The sequence below is a fragment of the Prosopis cineraria genome, unplaced genomic scaffold (assembly GCF_029017545.1).
Source record: "Prosopis cineraria cultivar Desert tree isolate PC_DT_omini unplaced genomic scaffold, ASM2901754v1 PC13, whole genome shotgun sequence".
NCBI classification, from domain to species: domain Eukaryota; kingdom Viridiplantae; phylum Streptophyta; class Magnoliopsida; order Fabales; family Fabaceae; genus Prosopis; species Prosopis cineraria.
Window position 1 is genome coordinate 36,471,355 of NW_026555344.1, and position 15,163 is coordinate 36,486,517.

Genomic DNA, 15,163 nt, shown 5'->3' on the forward strand with positions numbered 1-15,163 from the left:
AGAAAAAAAACCATTATTTTTTATTTTCAAGTGATATCTTGAATACAAATTTTTTAAAGGAAGATAATTGTTTTAAAAAATATATATATATATATAAAGTTAGTTTTTTACGAAATTTTAGTTATTTGAATAACTAGTGTTTCTTTTTGTGTATTAGAAGGAAGAGATGATAATTCAACAGATTTTTAATTTTTATATTTGTTTTGTGATATTTAAATTTTATAACAAATGTAAATAAAAGGATGTTATTGAAATTGAAACTCTTAAAAATTTTACATGTGATATACATATTGATATTGATGATAGGAGTTGATTTTTGATTATTGCAGTTAGGAATTCAGATCTTACATTATTTTTACTTTTAAAATAGAAAATGGTAGTTTCCCCATTATTCAAAAAATCATTTTGTGAAATTACGTTTTCCTATTATATAGTTAAGCCGTCTATTTAGCATGGAACCTCACTAGATTCTCTGCTCTGCTTGCATGACCAATGTGCCTTTTTAACTTTCTACAGTGTCTCTGACCTCATCGTCTCAACACTGTACTACGTTGTAAATTCTTTCTCCCTCATTTCCTCCTCGGCTTTCGCTCACTGTCAAAACCTTTTCTCTCTGCAAAATCAACCCCTACTACTTTCCTCTTGCAGTCCATCGCTTCCCCATTTTAATTATTTAATATATTTGTATTTCTTTTGTTGTCATTCACAACCTGCACCACACAGCTTGTGGACAAGCGGGATATAAAAAAAGGAGAAAAAAAAAATAGAGAGAGACAGAAAAAAAAAAGCTAGAAAAATAATTAATGATTTGCCTCCCTCCGTGTAAAATTCACAGATTTCTGTCGACCCCTTTATTGCTTCTCTTCCTCCTGCTCCTCTGTTTCTCATTTGCCCTCTGCAACAAGAACCACATCGACTGAAACCTGAATCCTCTCCTTTCGATTTTCTTGTTTCTTCATTCCCTGATAAGAGCTGAACCAGCGAGACTGAAAATCCCATGTCTGGTTTGTATAATCCCAACTTCTCTCACGCTAGAGCGGTTTCTCCTCAGATTAGAAGCACTCCGGATGTGGATAGGTAGGTTGCTTGCGAATGTTTGATGAAACATCGAGTAGGGTGCGAAAGGCACAGTCTTGGTCCAGTTCGTCAAAAAAATTCTGTGCATTTGATTCAAAAGGTGATGTCTTTTTTTGTTTTTTACTTTCTTGGGTTGTTTTTGTTGTTGCAGTCAGTACTTGTCGGAGTTGCTAGCAGAGCATCAGAAGCTTGGACCCTTCGTTCAAGTGCTTCCGATATGCAGTCGGTTGTTAAATCAAGGTTTCTTCCCTAATCCTCACTTTCGTGGATCTCTACATTTCTTTCGTTTTCTCATGTCCTCTTCATCAGATCGGTTTTTATCTTTGTTAATCTTAATTTCCAGTTTTCTTGCTTTCAGACGCTTTAATCGTACATTGATTGCTTTGCTTGTGGTCTATCACTATCCATTGTGCTGCCTCAATTCTCTTCGCCACTTACTTGAATAGCTACAAGTTTAGTTTAAATTGAAATCCCTGTTAATCCCTATTTCTATAATGTCTCAACATCTGAATCACTTCAGTTAGCTTGCCTTGATCAAAATGTACCTCTGCTGTTTCTGTTAAAGCAAGCAACATGTTGGAACCGTCCAATTATTTGTAGTGTGTAGAACTGTTGATTGCGAGGCTGGAATTTCCAAGATGCAATTTATGTCAATTTCTGAGTCTGAATGAATAGTTTTTATTTTTGGGGTTGGTTTTGGAGAAATTTCGTGCAGTTTCTTTTGGTGGCTGGAAGAAGAAACTTAAAGGGAGTTGCTGTAGTTTATGCAAGTAGTTTGAAGTTTCCGTGAAGTGTTTGGCATTCCTTGATTGATTCTGTACAGGCTTTGGACTTGGCATGGTTTTTCTCTTGACTTTTAGCTTGGGCTTAAAGGTCAAGAATCTCATTCAATACAATGTAGGTTGATGGGGCCTTCAACACTAGAATACTTGACTGTCCAGAAACCTTCTTGCTCAAAGAAATTTAGGGCAAGTGACTTCTCCTGACCGTTTTGTGTTTTATCAATGATCAACTAGCAATCTTCTTTAAGATTGGAGGAGCTGGAAAACGACTCCTAGGTTTCTTTCAATCTGATATATTTTGAATTGTATCTGCTTATACGTGATCATTTTTCGGAGATAACTCAATATCTATTCATTTCTTTTTCTCCCTTCTTTCTTTATTGTAAGTTAGGTCCTTCTACATTCTTTGAATATGATTTTATATAGCGCCTGACAATTTCTCATGAGACTGGTTTTCTATGTGCAGAAATATTGAGAGTTTCTGGAATGATGTCCAACCAAAGTTTTGGTGATTTTGACAGACTACGGAATAGAAGCCCGAGTCCTATGGCTTCTTCAAATCTTATATCAAATGTCCCTGGGACTGGATTAGGTGGCTGGAATTCCCAGGAGGTGGTACTTTTTAAGCTTGTAACTTCTGCATTTGTGTTTTATAATATCCTCTACATATGCTTGCCACTACCATGTAAGTATCATCTGTACATGCAAATGAGCAAGTCTATTTTTTTTTCATCCCTTTTAATTGCTCTGTTATTGCATGGTCTGTGATTATTCAGGAATTCTCATTGTTAACTTAAATCCTCCAATCATGCATTTCCAAAGCTTTATGTTTTACAGGAGCCCAACAATATGGGTTCTTATAATGGAAGTATACAACTCATGACATGTTACGCTTCTTTCTTGTACTCAACCTTTTATAATACTAATGATTTGCCATGGTCCATGAGATAGAGTTTTAGGGACATTACTTGCTAGTCTTGCTTTATGGTTAATAGCTGTTGCATGAAAATACATAATTAAGAAGGGCTTTTTGGTTAGTTGGTATAATTTGATGAAAGTTCTTGAAATTCAAGGAATGATAAATGATAGGTGACCTTTGCATTATTTTCATGTTCAACATCTAAAATACATTAATGGTGCGTTTGGATTTCATTTGGATATATAAAAAATTATAAATTTGGATTTGATTCAAATCCAAATATATTTCTTACTACAATTCCTTTATAATTTTAAATTCCCTCTATGCCTTAGTCATTTGAGAATCCAGTGACATCTGAGTTTGAAATTTCTGAATGATATTTCTGCCCAAGAAAAGAAGTCTAAAGGCTGCGGAGGTTGAAAAATATACGTGAATAAAGAAATGCTTAATACATTGACTTAATATTGTATTTGCATATGGTTTGAGAATGCTGGCAGATTAATGCTTCTCTTCTCATGATTGTTTCTAATGCTAACAACTTCATGAGGTTAGAAAGTGCCAAATTTAAGAATGAGTTATCGCCTGATCATATTATTAGCCATAAAATTGTGCCATATCACCTGAAGAAGACACCGACACCGCCTCCTTCAGTGAAACTGTGCATTTTGATTTATTGCTGTTTGCCTTATTGTTTATAGCAAACCCTTAAAAAATTCTGTTATAGGGTCTTCAGGGTTTGGAATACTAGTTCATTGCAGAATCCATTTTTGTAGCAAAAGGTTGTTATAATTTTTTGGTTTCTCAAATGGTTCACTTTACCTGCTTTGCAAAGCAGAGATTTTGTGGATTGCAAGAGCAATGCTGAATTGATTTTTACAGCGAAAGGCTGTCATTTTTTCATCACTTTTCAACATGTTCATCTTATGCCCTGTGCGAACTCCCATACACCTGAAGTGACATTACCTTCTTTGCTAATCAGAGATTTTGTGGACCGACTGGAATGACAATGGACTGGCAAGGTGGAGCACCTGCAAGTCCTAGTTCGAACAATGTTAAGAGGATCTTGCGATTGGAAATTCCAGTAGATACATACCCCAATGTGAGCCTTTACGCATTTCAATTACACAGCTTGTCTTTTTAATGCTTGATCATACACTAACTGTACTATACCTACCTCTTCTGAAACTGGAGGTTCAATCATCTACATGTGCTAAAAGTATATAGCTCTTTTTCTTGTTAGTTCAACTTTGTCGGAAGACTTCTGGGACCTAGAGGCAACTCACTGAAACGCGTAGAAGTTAGTACAGGATGCCGTGTGTATATTAGAGGAAAAGGATCAATAAAGGATCCAGACAAGGTAATGAACAGCTGGATATCGATTTTCCTAGTCTAATAGTCGAAAATGCTGAGAAAGATGGTGCCTTCAAAATGACTCTTGTTGTGTGCTTAATCATATTTTATTCTCTGTCTATCCTCAGGAAGAGAAGTTAAGAGGAAGACCAGGCTATGAACATCTCAATGAACCACTACACATTTTGATTGAGGCTGATTTACCTGCAAGTGTTGTTGACTTAAGGCTTAGACAGGCGCAAGAAATTATAGAAGAATTGCTCAAACCTGTGGTAAGCACTCTCTCTTACAGCCGTGTGTGATATGAAGGATAATCGTGCTTTTGTTCTTTGTCGAGCATGGAGAGAAGTGTACACTAAAACATCAAAGCTTTTAAATTTTCAAGCAAATGTTAAGACACTAGTTAGTTTTAGTTATCGTAATTTGGACTTTTAATTTGGACCAAACCTTAGTAAACTTCCATAGGTAGTTGTTTATTATGCTTTCCAATAAAAACATAAGGATCATGAAACCCTCTCTGCACATGTAATTCTGAACATAAAACAAATTGTAACATCCTCTTCACAAATCACAGGTATCTGAGACCCCGGTTACACCCATTAATCCTATGCTTGGTTGTGATATCCAAACCTCTTAATCAAATCATTGCCTAAATTCTCAATCGATGTGAGAATAGGGGAAATGTTATTCTAACTAATATTTCCCTTATCTAAAGTTCTAAACATTTCTACTTTGTCTGAAAATCAAATTTTACTTTCAGACTTTTGGATCCGATGTGGGACTTGGAAAAATACTCCCAAAAAAAAAAAATTGCACCTAACTTTTGTCCTCTTGCTTTCTCTGGATATTGATGTCATGATTTTTTTTTTCTGTCTGAAACATCAGTTTGTAGGTTAAATTACTATCATAGAAGTTTGCTGAGTGATCTCATTTATGGAAAATTGTTCCTGTGTCAACTTATCTGAAGTTGGTTAACTTATTCTCTGTTAGTTAAGTTGATTAGGACTCAACTTTGTTCAATTAGTGTACAGAGCTTGCATACTTCCTTTGGTCTTAATTAGAGGGTAAAGTTTCCGAGCTCTTCTTGGTCCTTAATATAGGGAAATGTTAGAGTAATTAATTTTTCCCCAAATTTACCCCTTATTTATTTATTGAGGGTCTCTTTTTGTTTATGGGAATTGGGGGTTTTTTTATGATTGATAAGTGTAACAAATTGTAAGTACTTTGAATTCTGAGGCAACAATTTATTGTGGTTATTAATTGCAAAGAAGGACAAAATTGAAAAATTACATGCTTCCTTCATCCCAAATTACAAGACAACGTTGAAGGCATTTTGTTGTCTCAAAATATAAAACAATTTGACAAAAATACAATTTCATTAATGATACTTTTTCAATATTATCCTTCAAATGGAAAGAGAATTGAAGTGACTGTGGATTTAAAGTTATATTAAATGAACGGTATTCTTGGAATTTTATATTTTTGTTTCGAAAAAGTAAAGTGTCTTTATTGAATTTTATTGGTATGCATAATCTTGTTTCAAATTGTCTAATAATTTGGGATGAGGGTAATATTTTTTAACAAGTTTAAAGATGTAACTATCATTTTTTAATGCCGGTGAAGTTAGTTATATTTGTCAAGTGCATAGGACTAGAGGGAGTATATGTTCAGACATATGTCAATGTACTATTTATAGAGTAGGGAGAGAAGATTCTTTTCTTTTTTCTTTTTTTTTTGCTTTATTTATAAGTCATATAATTAAATTTGTATTACAAATTTTCCCCTTTAATTTTGATTAAATGTTGGAGAGGAAAAATATATTATTAAAACATGTATATTTAGTAGGGTCAAAATTGAAAACTTGTTAAATTTTTAGATGGAGTGAATTAGTTTTAATGTCTTCTTTAATTCCGGTGAAATATGTTAAAAGTAACTTATAAATAAAATTAGGGGAGCAAGTACAACATGCTCAAGATTCAATTGCCTTACATTTTCCTTTTCTCTCTTCTCTATTGCTTCTGTGTCAATCTGTTTTCTCTGAGATGTGAAGCTTGCAAATGCAGGATGAGTCACAAGACTACATTAAGAGGCAGCAATTGCGTGAACTAGCACTGCTGAATTCAAATTTCAGAGAGGAGAGTCCTGGACCAAGTGGCAGTGTATCTCCATTCAATTCTAGTGGAATGAAACGCGCGAAAACAGGTCGCTGAGAAGCGCTTATCTCATTGTCGTTGACGTCCAGTACATTTCAATTTCGACCAATGCAGCAGCTACATAAAATAATAGGGCTAACACAAATTCTTGCTGGCTAGCATTCTGGTGGGTTTTGGCCCCTTTTTGATGAAACAAAGTTGGAAAAAAGAAGATTAAAACAAGTCATATAGTTGGGTATTGAGATGAAACTAGGTCTGTTTAGATCAGTCCTTTGTTTTATTATTTTCCCCCTTGTTTTTGCTCCCCAGAAACTTGATGCATTCATTGGATTTATTCTTGTGTTAGATTTTTACCTTCGACAAGTGTGGGAAAATACATGTGATGATGGGGAAGGTGTTTAGGGTCTGAGGAGTTTTGTGAGGCATGTCAAATGTTTATGATTTATAATATTTATATGATATATATATATATATATGAGGAAACATAGGGTTGGATTCTTTTTAATTGTTTGTCACAAGCATTTGTATTCTGTCACCATTGGATCCATGCATATCAGGTGCATGTGAATATCTTAGAAGGTACCAAAAATGAAGGGAAACAAAAAAAAAACAGTTTTTTTCCAGAGAAAACCTGTGTATAAATGTGGGATTGTCGTCCTCGTTGTTATGTAGGGACATTTTATTGTTCATATATCGTGTAAGAAATTTGTACATTTTAAATGAGGGGCAAATGGAATTTTTCATTGCAAAACATATTTGCATATAAGGTCTTTGAGCTTTTAAAATCAATTTACAATAAATTAGGTTTTAGATGTAAATTTTATCTAGAGTCTTTTAAGTGATATTGTCCCATTAAATTATGGTTTTACACTAACTTACACCACTACACTATTTGGATGTGAAAACATTCCAATGAGCTATTTGAATAATAAACTATTATTCATGACTTAGATATGACTTCTATGGTAAGAAAAGACTTGTATTTTTATTCATGATTTATAAATAATAATTTTTTATAAATTTTTTAATATATATTTTTAAATGTTGATGATTCTTTCTTAATCTTTCATCCATTGTCAAACCATGGGATTCGGAATTACTCTTTGCATACCAAAAAATTCTAGACATTAATTTGGTTTTGTGAAGTCTTTTTAATTGAATTAAACATTTTTCATGCGTGGCATAAAAATTGTAAAATAAAATTTGTTAATGATGGAGTAAATAATATAATTTATCATACAACTTGTAGCATCCTTATTTTAAATTCTGAATTAAAGGACTAAATTCAGGCTAATTATGAGAATTTATATGTTAATTAATTTAAGGATGGTTAGAATTAGTTAATGAACCTATCAGGTTTGTTCACAACTTTGGGATCGAGCTTAGAAGGGAATTGAGCCACCTTGGCCCAATTAGAGAACAAAAATTTGGACAAGCCTCTCCACACCATTCGCCAATTTGAGTTAAAAGTGACATTCGTGCTATAGAAAATCAGAAGGAGAACTTTAAAGAAGAATGAAGGCTTGCATTTTTCTTTGCTAGGGCATGAGTATGTTGGCAATTTTTTTGGAGGGGGTTAAGGGCTTTTAATCACTAAAGTAAGCATCTTCTATCATTTCTCTTTCTCTACTCCATTTTTGAGTTATAGGGTTTACAATGGGGAGTTCATTTTAAGGCCTATTAAAGACCTATAGGGCTTTAGGCTTGAGTTTAAACAAGTTCGGTTGATCGGTAACCTTTGACCTCTCAAATATTTGAGGTAATTAGGAAAAATTTAATTTTTGCATATGCTTGTTTGGTTGATAATAAAGCTTTGAGAATTTGTTTTGAAAATGTGAAATTATTCTTCATAGTACTATGAAATGATTTATATTTTTGGTATGTTTAAATGCAAATGTAGCTGTTGGAATTAATGGTTGAATGTGATTTTGAGTAAATTGTGATTAAATGAGATTTTGTGCTAAAGAGTTATGCTATTTAAAGTGATATATGTAATATCCTCAAATTTCAAAATTTGGAATTTAAAGTGTTAATAAGGGCAAATTGGTAAATTAGAGCATTTATTGAACTAATGGTGTTTCTGGACGACTAATTGGTTTATTGGATTTTTGGACAGCTTTAGAAGAAGACTATAATGGTGTTTAGGTTGTTGGGCTCAAGAGTAGACCTAAAAAATGTGAGGCCCAGCTTTTGTCTCAGCGAAGGTAGATGTGTTGCTATGGACATACTTGATTTTTGTTAAATTTGGCACGTGAGAAACAAAAAAGAGAGAAACGAAGAAAGAAAAATTAGAAGGAGCTCACCTTGTCTCTACTAGGGCATAACATCAATGCTATTTAGAAATATTTTGAGTTGGATTCTTGTTGGGTAAGCCTCTCCCACATCTTATCTACCTTCTCCATGCACTAACAATGTTGAGTGATGTTGGGAAGGTTGTTTTCTATTATAGGGAGGTTATGGAAGAACCTATTGGCTTAGATGAAGCCATAGGGAGTTAATTTAAGCTTCCAAACTTAAGCTTGATGATTTTATGATGATTTGAAATTTTGAGCTACTGTTTAGGCGAACTCTAAGTTTAAATTAAAGGTTTAGGAGCAATGCGGGCTATAATTTAGTATTATCTAGATTTATGGGATGCTAGTTAGATTTATATTAAAGAGGAATTTTAGCCTAAAGGGGGTGTTTACTAGAGTCGTACTTTGATACTTGATGTTTAATTTTATAGATTAAATATTGATTGGACCCTTTAAGCTAGTGGAGGCTATAGGGGTTGATATTTGCCATCGCAACCCTTTTGTCACAAAAGGGTTGAAGTAATTAGATAATCTAATCCTCTTACTTGTGTGATTTGAATGATTGTAAGTTTGCAAAAATATATTCTATTGTTTAAAATTAGCAATGTATTAATACAAATGTTAATTTGTGATTTGAAAAGTTTATGTGAAGTAGGATAATATATATGAAAGATTATTTTTATGCCCGAAACCTATAAATTTATATAGATATGTATATATTGGTGAAATTGGTTACAAATTGAAATTGCTTTCAGTAGCTTGAACTAGTTGTTATGTGATTATGTTTGTTTGGATTGCATGAGTATGATCATTGTGGGAGGGTTAGAATTCATCTTAAAAGAGTTATGTTGTATGAAATCCATTAGGTACTTATTGGCATCCTAGAGGCCTTGATACTCAGTTTTTTATTATTTAGAAGTCCCCGTACTATCCTTATGATAAATTGGGCATACGACCCTTGGATATTTGGAAAAGGAAAAATTTATGGTTTGAGAATGGTTAAAGGCATCTTTGGCTGGGCTATCTCCTATAATTGATGAGTTTGGCTAGTTCAGTCACAGAGACTTAATCCTATTAAATGTTTTAGTTTATAAATTCAGTCAGAGAAAATAAGGAGGACATAAGGTAAAGTGTTTGATTATGCATTGTTTAGTTATGAATTGTGATCTATATGTCTTTTGAAAAATTATTTTACTTGCCACTTCATATGTTCAAGTACTTTTCTAGCATACTTGTAGATAAATTAGATCATTTAATTACTGAGATATTGTTCTCACCCTCATAGTTATATTTTTATAGGAGAAGGTTTTATTAAGGGTAAAGGAAAGGAAGACAATGCAAGGGATTAGGAGAGTTATAAGTTTTGTAGTCTGTTGACTCTCATCTTTTAGTTATGATCGACGAGTGTGTGTGTGTGTGAGAGTGAGATTTACATTTGCCAACTTAGAACATTCTTTTAGTTTGCACTTGTATGAAACTATTATGCTATTTTGATGTTTCAACCTTGATTGATGTAACTTCATGGGAATTGTTGTAAGAGACTGAAATACTAGTGCAAATATATATATAGTAGTAATTATGTATTTATGGTTGGCCACAGAGAGAATATGTTGAATTATGGATTCATCTACTTGATTAGTGAGATTTAGGGTTTTTATGGCTATATTACATTCAAGATAAATGTATGTATATCTATCTATTCTACTAGGTGCTTTGTGGTTTGTGGGTTAGTTTAAGTGGTCTTTAAGCTACTGGCAAGCGATTTATAGTTTTGGACACTTTTATGCATGTTTTGAAGTAAAAAAGTAACTTTTTACACCTGAATGTCCAATTTGCAATTGGTGAAGTATTTTTCTTGTGAAACTATTTCTAATAGTTAGAGCTTGAGTAGCTACATGTGGACACATGAATTGCTCGAATCAAATATTGGATGGTGAAACGGCACGCTTCGAAAGTTGGTCATAGAGTATTATTATTGTAATAGTCCTTACCCCACCCTATTGGGGGTCTTTTAAACTAGGCCAACTCACATCACTGTAGCGGAAGCCAACTTTTCTCAAGGTGGTACTTAGGTTATTCCTCACCCAAGTACCATTGAGTTTTTAACTCAATGATGCCAGATTTAGTCTTAACTTTATTAAGGTGATAGAGATTAGAGGTTCGAGTTTGGGAAGGTTATAAAAGACTTTTTTTGTGAGGGTAATGAATAACCCAAATATCACCTTGGAAAAAGCTAACTTCCGCTGTAGTGATGTGGGTTGGCTAAGTTCAAAAACCCTCGATGAGGTAGGGTAAGGACTGTTACATAAAATGTGCTTTTTATGTAACAATCCCAGCTCACCAAATGCTTCTCCCCTTGAACTTTCACAATGCTAGACACACCTCCCCTAAGCCCCACATGGGACGACCTTTCCTAAAAGAGCGTCATGAGACAAGGCTTCCTCACAATAGTATGTGAGATTATTCTCCTGCAATAAATACCGCAAGGAAGCCTTTCTAAGTTTGATTCTCTAACATCTCTTACTTAACAAAGTTAAGGCTGAACTTGGCACCACTGAACTTGACTTAATGGTACCAGACTTAGCCTTAACATTCTTAAGGTCGTAGAGGTTGGAGGTTTGAATCTGAAAAGGTTCTAAAAGATCTTTTTGGTGGGTGAGGAATAACTTAAGTATTATCTTGAAAAAAGCTGGCTTTCGCTGTCGTGAGGTGGGTTGGCCTAATCCAAAAGATCTCTGGTAAAGTAGTGTAAGGACTATTACAATCATGAAAATAGGGGTGCGCCACGACATATGGTACAGTGAGATGATTTCTCTTTCTGTTTCATCCATTGCAAATGAATGGAGAAAATTAGGAAGGATACCTAATTTGCCCTTATTTATTTATTTTTCCTTTTGTCATGCTTTCATGTCTTCTTTATTGTTGTTTTAACTTATGTTTGAGTTTAAAAACATCTTAAAAAGGATTTTCTAGAAACCCAATTTTAAACTAAATTTTCTTGTTTTATTTAACCCTTTTATATTATGGCAACTTCATATGAGGATTTACTCAATCCTTGTTACCACTTACCATGATAGTGTTATGGTGTGTTTTGGTAATATCAAGATGGACATTATAATATATATAGCAATTTGACATTCATATGGGAAAGTTAGCTGTTTCTTCAATACGAGGATTGTGAATGCGATTATGTGACATGATTTTGATGATGTTGTAAAGGTATGTGTATTTTAAATACCTTAAGCATGATGCAATGATTAATGGCACATTAAGTGTGTTAAGCATGCATTTATTACATGATCGTGATTGGCAAGGGTTTATCTTAGGAGAGGAATAGTGATAAATTTAGGTGGTACGATCGCCAGTTGCCATTCGTAATTGATGATTAGACTTACTTGTTCCCTAAAGAAACTAGTTTGGGTTAACAACATTATAAAAATTTGTGAATGTGAGAAACCATGATTGAATAGTAAGCGTATGAACCTTTAGCCGAGTATCTCCTTATAAGTAGTGAGCTTGAGTTAATCCATTTATACTGATGTAACTAATTTGATTTAATAGCCTAAGGTTTTAGTTAAAAGTATCATGAGATTATAAAAGAGGGTATTGATTATGCATCTTATTGATAAATTACCAAATGGTTGATAAGATTGTAACTATGATAACATGTGCTATATTTGTGAATATAATTTATATAATTGCCCACTTTGCATTCATATAGTTGATTGACTTCTATTTGTATAAACTAGACTACGTTAGTTACTTAATGATTATACTCACCCTTCCATCTGATATTTTACAGCACTAGCTCCATGTAAGACAAAGGAAAAGCATTTAAAGCCTATGAATTTTATTCATACAGTGATGTCTTTATCGATATTGCCATCTAGGATTATGCTTCAGAATATTTGCACTATTTGTATATTTATTTTGATTGATTGTATTTTGGGCACTAGGTTATGTGTTATATGTGACGAAGCATCTGTACAGGGCTAAAATACTTGTGCAAGTATAGTTATAGTTATATGATTGATTGTGAATGATAAGGTTGATATTTAATGTTGAGTACCATCCCCAATTGTTTTTGAAATTCATAGGGTTAGGGGTGATATTGAGATATATGTGATATTTGATTAATGTGGTGTGTTGCAGAGGTAGAGTTAAGTTCTTTGAGTGTGAGTTTGGTTGAACTTCTGACACTTAGATTAAGTTTTGGACACCTTAGTTATAAAAAAGTATGAAAATGTGATTAGTTTGGGTTTGGATATCCAACTCTTTAGTATGTAATAATTTGAAAATGAAATCAGTGCTATTAGTTAGTTTACTAAATAAGCTTTTTTGTGAACACACAGATTACCTCAATTGAATGTCGGACAAAGAGTTGAGGCATGTCAGAAATTTAGCCTTAGAAACTTAATTTGACAACAAACTATTGTCATTTGATGATACATCTCCTTTTAATTGAGGCAGACTTATCGTTTTATTGTAAAATGACATTTTTGACCCTATAAGCTAATATTTTCAAATCCAATTGATATCTCATGCCTTCGTATGTGTTATGCCTTTGATACAAACTTGTGTTACTTTTGATTTGATATATTTCAATGATCAAACTTGCAATCCCATAGTTGTTATTGATTTGCATTAAATTAGAATTTGATGTTCTGGGTTCTCAATATGTATAATTTACTTAGTTTTAAACTGTTCTATTCTATCGTAGCAATATGTATTAAAGATATAAATCATTGGTTTCGAACAATTTAACTATAATTGACCTTTGAACTGGTCTTTTCTTTTTTATTATGGATAATTTCTTTATAACTACAGTTAAAGTATTTCAACTATGGTATAGTAATTGATGGGTTATTCTTTATTGTTATGGTGGTTTTGGATATGTGATGGGATAACAGGGGCGGTATTGCCCAACTCATTTAACATTACTTTTTATTTTTAGTATTTTCAATGGCTTTAAAATTTTCAATGTTGTTGGACCATTCATAGTATGACAACATACAAACTAAATATTTAAATGGACGTTAAAGTCAAATCCACGCTTGTTGCAATTACTATTTAATTTACTTTAATTATTTATTCAAAAAATATTTGATTTAACTAATGATGCTATTTAGGTAAAATCATTGAAATAATCATGTGGCTTTTGAAAAATGAATTAGTCCTATCATTGAAATTTGAAATTTAAAATTATATATATATGTGTGTATATAGTGATCGATAAAAGACCTTGTATATTATTATATTGATTTTATGATTCAAACATAACAAGTTTCTAGAGCCATTTTAGTATAGTGGCTTTTAAGGTTTGCCAAAGTTGGATTGGTCAAAAGATTTCAATCCATTTATAGATATAACCTTGCATTTTAATTCATAATTAAAAAAATAGAAAACACAATTATTAACTTTTATAGTTTTATTGAGTTTTATTTTTAATTTTTATAATTTTTTAAAAAAATTTTCAGTTTCTATAATTAAGGATGGACCCACATTTAGGGGGAGGCCCCACTAAAACTAATTCCATCTTAGATTTAATAAGGAAAAATTTCACTTGCCCCTTCAAAAAATTATCATTTGCCCCACCTAAATATTGCTCTTGCATCGCTTGGGTTTTTAAAAAATTTCAGTCTTGCACGTATTCTCACTCATTCAATCCAGGAATTGAATGTTATTTGTATTTCTAATTTTATTGGAGATAGAGAATAGAGATATCAATTTGAACGACTGAAAATAATATTAATTTATAATATATATATATATATATATATAAGAATATAATAAAATATCATTTAATGTTTTTTCAACTTCTTGAATAAAAAACTAATTTTTAAGGGAAAAAATAACTATTGGTTTCCATTATTTTATTGTGTTTTGTTATTGATTCCTCGTATTTTTTTCATATCCTCTAGTTTTTATCTTATGCAATGTTAATTAGTCTCTTTGCTTTTAAATATTTTTAGGAAATTGTATGGCATTAATTGTGTTAGATTATCTTATGTGTAACTAACAGTGTTAGTGGAGATGCTTGCATGCTTAAATTAAAACTAGATAATTTTTCATGCATTGCACGGGTTGAATTTAAAAAATTTAAAATAAATACCTTGGATATTATTGATATTGACATATCTAAAATTACTAAATTTTTAAAAGTTTCTTTATTTAATTATTTTTCTTCTTCTTGAATATTTCATTCATACACATCTTGTCTTTATTTTTCAAACCTGTAGTAAATTATAAATAGAGTTTGAAAAGATTGAATTTTTGATGATTCCATCATACGTGATTAAGGCGTGAAAACTTCTAGATAGGTATCCTTTCATTTAAAAAAATGATGTAGAAAATGTGAATTATGTATTTTTTTATATTTGAAATATATACAACATAATTATATTTCTTATTTTGATTTCATGTTTATAGTGTATCGTCAAAAAATTTATAACATGAATGTTTTTTTCATTGAAATTGTATATAATTTTATGTCTAATAACTTAAAAGTGAGAGAATTAATCTTTGCTAAGTTTGATATAAGAAAACTGTAAGTAATAATATAGATACAGATAAGTAATATAGATAAAC

The 15,163-nt window shown here is 32.1% G+C and overlaps 1 protein-coding gene across 1 annotated transcript; it reads left to right on the forward strand.

Moving 5' to 3' along the window:
- The first annotated feature begins 809 nt into the window (after positions 1 to 809).
- Positions 810 to 6,752, forward strand: LOC129290468 (KH domain-containing protein At2g38610-like). Its single transcript, XM_054927243.1, has 7 exons — positions 810 to 1,077; positions 1,229 to 1,317; positions 2,326 to 2,471; positions 3,758 to 3,877; positions 4,019 to 4,135; positions 4,257 to 4,400; positions 6,192 to 6,752. The coding sequence occupies exons 1-7, from the start codon at positions 998 to 1,000 to the stop codon at positions 6,336 to 6,338; spliced, it is 843 nt and encodes a 280-aa protein (XP_054783218.1). The 5' UTR covers positions 810 to 997; the 3' UTR covers positions 6,339 to 6,752.
- The last annotated feature ends 8,411 nt before the right edge of the window (positions 6,753 to 15,163 follow it).